Source organism: Pieris brassicae, chromosome 2, assembly GCF_905147105.1.
Source record: "Pieris brassicae chromosome 2, ilPieBrab1.1, whole genome shotgun sequence".
Lineage (NCBI taxonomy): Eukaryota > Metazoa > Arthropoda > Insecta > Lepidoptera > Pieridae > Pieris > Pieris brassicae.
The window spans coordinates 3,909,789-3,918,978 of NC_059666.1; the positions used below are offsets into that span (position 1 = coordinate 3,909,789).

Sequence of the window (9,190 nt, forward strand, 5' to 3'; positions counted from 1 at the left end):
TTAATACAATTTGATACTACGTGTTTGCGTGTTGCTCCCATGGAAATAATCATAGTGCGTATAAAGGTTGTAGAGCCATTGTTTTTTTTAGTAATATTCAAGCATGTTAGGGATTTATTTTTTCTGCCTTAATACAATTTGATACTACGTGTTTGCGTGTTGCTCCCATGGAAATAATCATAGTGCGTATAAAGGTTGTAGCGCCATTGGTTTTTTTTTGTAATATTCAAGCATGTTAGGGATTTATTTTTTCTGCCTTAATACAATTTGATACTACGTGTTTGCGTGTTGCTCCCATGGAAATAATCTTAGTGCGTATAAAGGTTGTAGCGCCAGTGTTTTTTTAGTAATATTCAAGCATGTTGGGGATTTATTTTTTCTGCCTTAATTCAATTTGATACTACGTGTTTGCGTGTTGCTCCCATGGAAATAATCTTAGTGCGTATAAAGGTTGTAGCGCCAGTGTTTTTTTAGTAATATTCAAGCATGTTGGGGATTTATTTTTTCTGCCTTAATTCAATTTGATACTACGTGTTTGCGTGTTGCTCCCATGGAAATAATCTTAGTGCGTATAAAGGTTGTAGCGCCAGTGTTTTTTTAGTAATATTCAAGCATGTTAGGGATTTATTTTTTCTGCCTTAATTCAATTTGATACTACGTGTTTGCGTGTTGCTCCCATGGAAATAATCTTAGTGCGTATAAAGGTTGTAGCGCCAGTGTTTTTTTAGTAATATTCAAGCATGTTGGGGATTTATTTTTTCTGCCTTAATACAATTTGATACTACGTGTTTGCGTGTTGCTCCCATGGAAATAATCATAGTGCGTATAAAGGTTGTAGAGCCATTGTTTTTTTGAGTAATATTCAAGCATGTTAGGGATTTATTTTTTCTGCCTTAATACAATTTGATACTACGTGTTTGCGTGTTGCTCCCATGGAAATAATCATAGTGCGTATAAAGGTTGTAGAGCCATTGTTTTTTTTAGTAATATTCAAGCATGTTAGGGATTTATTTTTTCTGCCTTAATACAATTTAATACTACGTGTTTGCGTGTTGCTCCCATGGAAATAATCATAGTGCGTATAAAGGTTGTAGCGCCATTGTTTTTTTTAGTAATATTCAAGCATGTTAGGGATTTATTTTTTCTGACTTAATACAATTTGATACTACGTGTTTGCGTGTTGCTCCCATGGAAATAATCATAGTGCGTATAAAGGTTGTAGAGCCATTGTTTTTTTTAGTAATATTCAAGCATGTTAGGGATTTATTTTTTCTGCCTTAATACAATTTGATACTACGTGTTTGCGTGTTGCTCCCATGGAAATAATCATAGTGCGTATAAAGGTTGTAGAGCCATTGTTTTTTTTAGTAATATTCAAGCATGTTAGGGATTTATTTTTTCTGCCTTAATACAATTTAATACTACGTGTTTGCGTGTTGCTCCCATGGAAATAATCATAGTGCGTATAAAGGTTGTAGCGCCATTGTTTTTTTTAGTAATATTCAAGCATGTTAGGGATTTATTTTTTCTGCCTTAATACAATTTGATACTACGTGTTTGCGTGTTGCTCCCATGGAAATAATCATAGTGCGTATAAAGGTTGTAGCGCCAGTGTTTTTTTAGTAATATTCAAGCATGTTGGGGATTTATTTTTTCTGCCTTAATACAATTTGATACTACGTGTTTGCGTGTTGCTCCCATGGAAATAATCTTAGTGCGTATAAAGGTTGTAGCGCCAGTGTTTTTTTAGTAATATTCAAGCATGTTGGGGATTTATTTTTTCTGCCTTAATACAATTTGATACTACGTGTTTGCGTGTTGCTCCCATGGAAATAATCATAGTGCGTATAAAGGTTGTAGAGCCATTGTTTTTTTTAGTAATATTCAAGCATGTTAGGGATTTATTTTTTCTGCCTTAATACAATTTGATACTACGTGTTTGCGTGTTGCTCCCATGGAAATAATCATAGTGCGTATAAAGGTTGTAGCGCCATTGTTTTTTTTAGTAATATTCAAGCATGTTAGGGATTTATTTTTTCTGACTTAATACAATTTGATACTACGTGTTTGCGTGTTGCTCCCATGGAAATAATCATAGTGCGTATAAAGGTTGTAGAGCCATTGTTTTTTTTAGTAATATTCAAGCATGTTAGGGATTTATTTTTTCTGCCTTAATACAATTTGATACTACGTGTTTGCGTGTTGCTCCCATGGAAATAATCATAGTGCGTATAAAGGTTGTAGCGCCAGTGTTTTTTTAGTAATATTCAAGCATGTTAGGGATTTATTTTTTCTGCCTTAATACAATTTGATACTACGTGTTTGCGTGTTGCTCCCATGGAAATAATCTTAGTGCGTATAAAGGTTGTAGCGCCAGTGTTTTTTTAGTAATATTCAAGCATGTTGGGGATTTATTTTTTCTGCCTTAATACAATTTGATACTACGTGTTTGCGTGTTGCTCCCATGGAAATAATCATAGTGCGTATAAAGGTTGTAGAGCCATTGTTTTTTTTAATAATATTCAAGCATGTTAGGGATTTATTTTTTCTGCCTTAATACAATTTGATACTACGTGTTTGCGTGTTGCTCCCATGGAAATAATCATAGTGCGTATAAAGGTTGTAGAGCCATTGTTTTTTTTAGTAATATTCAAGCATGTTAGGGATTTATTTTTTCTGCCTTAATACAATTTGATACTACGTGTTTGCGTGTTGCTCCCATGGAAATAATCTTAGTGCGTATAAAGGTTGTAGAGCCATTGTTTTTTTTAGTAATATTCAAGCATGTTAGGGATTTATTTTTTCTGCCTTAATACAATTTAATACTACGTGTTTGCGTGTTGCTCCCATGGAAATAATCATAGTGCGTATAAAGGTTGTAGCGCCATTGTTTTTTTTAGTAATATTCAAGCATGTTAGGGATTTATTTTTTCTGACTTAATACAATTTGATACTACGTGTTTGCGTGTTGCTCCCATGGAAATAATCATAGTGCGTATAAAGGTTGTAGAGCCATTGTTTTTTTTAGTAATATTCAAGCATGTTAGGGATTTATTTTTTCTGCCTTAATACAATTTGATACTACGTGTTTGCGTATTGCTCCCATGGAAATAATCATAGTGCGTATAAAGGTTGTAGAGCCATTGTTTTTTTTAGTAATATTCAAGCATGTTAGGGATTTATTTTTTCTGCCTTAATACAATTTAATACTACGTGTTTGCGTGTTGCTCCCATGGAAATAATCATAGTGCGTATAAAGGTTGTAGCGCCATTGTTTTTTTTAGTAATATTCAAGCATGTTAGGGATTTATTTTTTCTGCCTTAATACAATTTGATACTACGTGTTTGCGTGTTGCTCCCATGGAAATAATCATAGTGCGTATAAAGGTTGTAGCGCCAGTGTTTTTTTAGTAATATTCAAGCATGTTGGGGATTTATTTTTTCTGCCTTAATACAATTTGATACTACGTGTTTGCGTGTTGCTCCCATGGAAATAATCTTAGTGCGTATAAAGGTTGTAGCGCCAGTGTTTTTTTAGTAATATTCAAGCATGTTGGGGATTTATTTTTTCTGCCTTAATACAATTTGATACTACGTGTTTGCGTGTTGCTCCCATGGAAATAATCATAGTGCGTATAAAGGTTGTAGAGCCATTGTTTTTTTTAGTAATATTCAAGCATGTTAGGGATTTATTTTTTCTGCCTTAATACAATTTGATACTACGTGTTTGCGTGTTGCTCCCATGGAAATAATCATAGTGCGTATAAAGGTTGTAGCGCCATTGTTTTTTTTAGTAATATTCAAGCATGTTAGGGATTTATTTTTTCTGACTTAATACAATTTGATACTACGTGTTTGCGTGTTGCTCCCATGGAAATAATCATAGTGCGTATAAAGGTTGTAGAGCCATTGTTTTTTTTAGTAATATTCAAGCATGTTAGGGATTTATTTTTTCTGCCTTAATACAATTTGATACTACGTGTTTGCGTGTTGCTCCCATGGAAATAATCATAGTGCGTATAAAGGTTGTAGAGCCATTGTTTTTTTTAGTAATATTCAAGCATGTTAGGGATTTATTTTTTCTGCCTTAATACAATTTAATACTACGTGTTTGCGTGTTGCTCCCATGGAAATAATCATAGTGCGTATAAAGGTTGTAGCGCCATTGTTTTTTTTAGTAATATTCAAGCATGTTAGGGATTTATTTTTTCTGCCTTAATACAATTTGATACTACGTGTTTGCGTGTTGCTCCCATGGAAATAATCATAGTGCGTATAAAGGTTGTAGCGCCAGTGTTTTTTTAGTAATATTCAAGCATGTTAGGGATTTATTTTTTCTGCCTTAATACAATTTGATACTACGTGTTTGCGTGTTGCTCCCATGGAAATAATCTTAGTGCGTATAAAGGTTGTAGCGCCAGTGTTTTTTTAGTAATATTCAAGCATGTTGGGGATTTATTTTTTCTGCCTTAATACAATTTGATACTACGTGTTTGCGTGTTGCTCCCATGGAAATAATCATAGTGCGTATAAAGGTTGTAGAGCCATTGTTTTTTTTAGTAATATTCAAGCATGTTAGGGATTTATTTTTTCTGCCTTAATACAATTTGATACTACGTGTTTGCGTGTTGCTCCCATGGAAATAATCATAGTGCGTATAAAGGTTGTAGAGCCATTGTTTTTTTTAATAATATTCAAGCATGTTAGGGATTTATTTTTTCTGCCTTAATACAATTTGATACTACGTGTTTGCGTGTTGCTCCCATGGAAATAATCATAGTGCGTATAAAGGTTGTAGAGCCATTGTTTTTTTTAGTAATATTCAAGCATGTTAGGGATTTATTTTTTCTGCCTTAATACAATTTGATACTACGTGTTTGCGTGTTGCTCCCATGGAAATAATCATAGTGCGTATAAAGGTTGTAGAGCCATTGTTTTTTTTAGTAATATTCAAGCATGTTAGGGATTTATTTTTTCTGCCTTAATACAATTTAATACTACGTGTTTGCGTGTTGCTCCCATGGAAATAATCATAGTGCGTATAAAGGTTGTAGCGCCAGTGTTTTTTTAGTAATATTCAAGCATGTTGGGGATTTATTTTTTCTGCCTTAATACAATTTGATACTACGTGTTTGCGTGTTGCTCCCATGGAAATAATCATAGTGCGTATAAAGGTTGTAGAGCCATTGTTTTTTTTAATAATATTCAAGCATGTTAGGGATTTATTTTTTCTGCCTTAATACAATTTGATACTACGTGTTTGCGTGTTGCTCCCATGGAAATAATCATAGTGCGTATAAAGGTTGTAGAGCCATTGTTTTTTTTAGTAATATTCAAGCATGTTAGGGATTTATTTTTTCTGCCTTAATACAATTTGATACTACGTGTTTGCGTGTTGCTCCCATGGAAATAATCATAGTGCGTATAAAGGTTGTAGAGCCATTGTTTTTTTTAGTAATATTCAAGCATGTTAGGGATTTATTTTTTCTGCCTTAATTCAATTTGATACTACGTGTTTGCGTGTTGCTCCCATGGAAATAATCTTAGTGCGTATAAAGGTTGTAGCGCCAGTGTTTTTTTAGTAATATTCAAGCATGTTGGGGATTTATTTTTTCTGCCTTAATACAATTTGATACTACGTGTTTGCGTGTTGCTCCCATGGAAATAATCATAGTGCGTATAAAGGTTGTAGAGCCATTGTTTTTTTGAGTAATATTCAAGCATGTTAGGGATTTATTTTTTCTGCCTTAATACAATTTGATACTACGTGTTTGCGTGTTGCTCCCATGGAAATAATCTTAGTGCGTATAAAGGTTGTAGCGCCAGTGTTTTTTTAGTAATATTCAAGCATGTTGGGGATTTATTTTTTCTGCCTTAATACAATTTGATACTACGTGTTTGCGTGTTGCTCCCATGGAAATAATCATAGTGCGTATAAAGGTTGTAGAGCCATTGTTTTTTTTAGTAATATTCAAGCATGTTAGGGATTTATTTTTTCTGCCTTAATACAATTTGATACTACGTGTTTGCGTGTTGCTCCCATGGAAATAATCTTAGTGCGTATAAAGGTTGTAGCGCCAGTGTTTTTTTAGTAATATTCAAGCATGTTGGGGATTTATTTTTTCTGCCTTAATACAATTTGATACTACGTGTTTGCGTGTTGCTCCCATGGAAATAATCATAGTGCGTATAAAGGTTGTAGCGCCAGTGTTTTTTTAGTAATATTCAAGCATGTTGGGGATTTATTTTTTCTGCCTTAATTCAATTTGATACTACGTGTTTGCGTGTTGCTCCCATAGTAATCTAACTGCGTGGTCCTATTTCACCTCGCATTGCTGATAGTGGTGAAAAGTCCGTTCTACGCCGTTGATATGAGAACTGGCACTAAATGTCAATTTATAAGCATATGTTTGACTGACGTTCTCAAGTGTGTGTTCACTATATTAGGTTACCTACAAGAATACATCATATTTTGCTTCGACTAAGACGTCACCACGTCGTAAAGTAACAACTCCTGTGAAGAAGAAAATAGTCTAATATGTATGTGTATAAAATTTAAGTTTTACACATCTAGAATATGTGTAATATATAATAGTCAAAAACGTGTCTTTTAAACACGTGTAAATTCGTCGTATGTTTGTCCACATACTTCACGGATACTACGATACTTTGGTAATTCGAAATCAGATATTTCTTTGATTTTAAGAACTAAGCTACACCTAATGTACAAAAAGTCATAAATTTCATTAAAAAAACAGAATCACATATCCATAGGTATTTTGCTTTGTATGTACTACAATCAGTCAACGAATAATTTCTTTCTATAGAAGAACTGTCATTGTCATTTGTCTCAGAAACTCATACGTCTATTAAACTCGTGTAAGAGAGGATGCCGGCTCCCGCCACTGACCTCACAATTCAGCACCTATGTGTATGAACCGGAAATGTATTTTATTGTTTTGTAGTTTGTTACTAGTTCTATTATTTTAAATATAATTACGTTCTTCTTCTCCGTGCACACACACATACAACACATAAAAAGACACAACACACAATAATTTCCCTTTTTGATGAATCTCATGCTCTTAATAATGCAGTGATTTCGTAATTGAAAACTTACCAATACTAACAACCATCCGTTCAATACTCATGACAATATTCTTCATTTTCACATTGAGCTGGTCGAGCCGCTCCATCATAATGTGAACGCTGTCTCTTATTGCGTTTAGGGGCTGATGAACGGAGTCAGTCAAATGTCTCACGTGCGATTTAACTTGCTCCTGAAATAAAATATATATTTGTTGACTGTATTTAAAATATGCTTTTATGTCAATAAATGATTTCGTTTCAATATATTGTGGGTGTTGGGTAAATTCACAATAGTTTTAGTTCGTATATAGTTAAAGCTACAAAAAATGCAAAAAAAGATAAGAGAAAAAGCCATCTTAATATTTTATAAAAAAAAAACTTGGCAGGCGTTTCAGGTATATCCTTATATATTATATATCCTTATCTAAAAGCTATAAGACTACTTGTATAGTTGCACCATATAATTTAATTTTAATATCTTATGTGATTCTCCACAGAGACACTTCGACGCATAAATAAAGTATTTTATGCTATGTCATGAGTCAGTCATTACACGCGAATGGCTTCATAAAATCTTATTTCGCGCCTACATTTCATGAAGATTATTGTTACAGATTTTACGTTAGCGTTAAATATTTTTGACCGACAGATTTCGCATTGAAAAGGTTCAGAACTTCATTAAAAATAACTTCATGACCTATATATGCCACTACATGAAAGAACTAGAGCAGAACGCATTACTTCCATTCCAAGACGATGTTTATGCATTTGCTTTGACCATTAAGCAATACGACACTTGAACAATATTATCTTTTAATTACGGATTTTTTTTAACAACGCCGAGTCTAAAAGAATTCAATGACTTCTTTGAGTCAGGAATTCGTGGATATACTGTTAGTGAACAATTAGCTTATAAAACCCCGTGTATGAGTATTTGTTTGTTTGTATTGTTTTTTATAACACCATTTATTTTAGTATAATAGTTTTTTTTATTCTATGTACATGGTCTATAAATATAATTATCAAATCAATGTATACGTATACAAAATATTGTAAAAACAATTTGAAAAATGTGTGGAGTTTCTTGTCCATCCTTTGCCATATGAACCTTTAGAAAAGGACAACTAGAGAATTTTTTATATTTAACTTGTACTTTTGACTATCAAAAGTAAATAGGCCTAATTTAAATAAATGATTTGACTTTGAATAAAAGATATTTGTTGTCGCTAACAAACTCAAAAAAACAAAGCATATAAATAACCTAAAATTATATCGTATTATTGTTAACCTTCATTTCAGAATAAGAAGGCAACTGAACCCATTAATCATACAATTGCATGTCTGATGGAATGAGAGCAGACGTTGTAAAGTTAATACGAAATAAAAAGTTCATGAATGCAAAGTAGGGACCGTGGTACATCGTAGTGATTACCATGAATTGACTTACATTTCGAGCATTTTAATGTAAGAAACAAATTGGGCAATCACATTATTTGATTAAAAACAAACCCGCTTCTTAACGTTCCTGTTTTTTTGCTTGGTTTGAAAAAAAAAATCCAGTTTCGATTCCATTTTGGCCTGGTACATAAACTCTTATAAATATATATTCTAGTATTTGAAGAACGTGATAAAACGGTAACAAAATGGAAAATGAATCTCCATATACATTATACCTGCATTGAAAGCTTACCTGGCTGCATGCCATAGATTCCGTAAGAACCTCCGAGTTCTTGAGGGTGTTGGTAGCAGGGCCCGTCAGGATTAGGATTAGGGCGTAACATGTTAGAGTGTACCTTCCGATGCGCGAGAACAGCTGTGGTATTAGCAGTAACACCAAGCACCTGAAGAAAGTAAAATCCCTAATTATCCATTGTGGCATATACCTTAACCTTTGACAGACCAGACAGATATTTGAACGCAATTCCACCTGAGCTGGTACTCTGTAACTCCCAATAGCGATAGTGACTACGATCCTCACTTCAGTTTACGCACTGCGCGATCACAATGTCTTCAGCGCTACTTATCGAAATTACATACAGCATACAAAATTCTTAAAAAGTTATTAACGTCTGTCTTGGAAGTGCCTTTGCTGCTTAAAAAT

The 9,190-nt window shown here is 33.5% G+C and overlaps 1 protein-coding gene across 4 annotated transcripts in view; it reads right to left on the reverse strand.

Annotated features, from left to right (window-relative positions):
* Positions 1-9,190, reverse strand: part of LOC123719953 — a 29,712-nt gene that overhangs the window by 19,060 nt on the left and 1,462 nt on the right. For all 4 annotated transcript variants that reach the window (XM_045676297.1, XM_045676296.1, XM_045676294.1 and 1 more), the window contains exons 2-3: positions 8,780-8,930; positions 7,121-7,280 (exon numbers count right to left, since the gene is read on the reverse strand). In XM_045676297.1, coding sequence (XP_045532253.1) covers positions 7,121-7,280; positions 8,780-8,930 — 311 coding nt within the window. The remainder of the gene's footprint in view (positions 1-7,120; positions 7,281-8,779; positions 8,931-9,190) is intronic.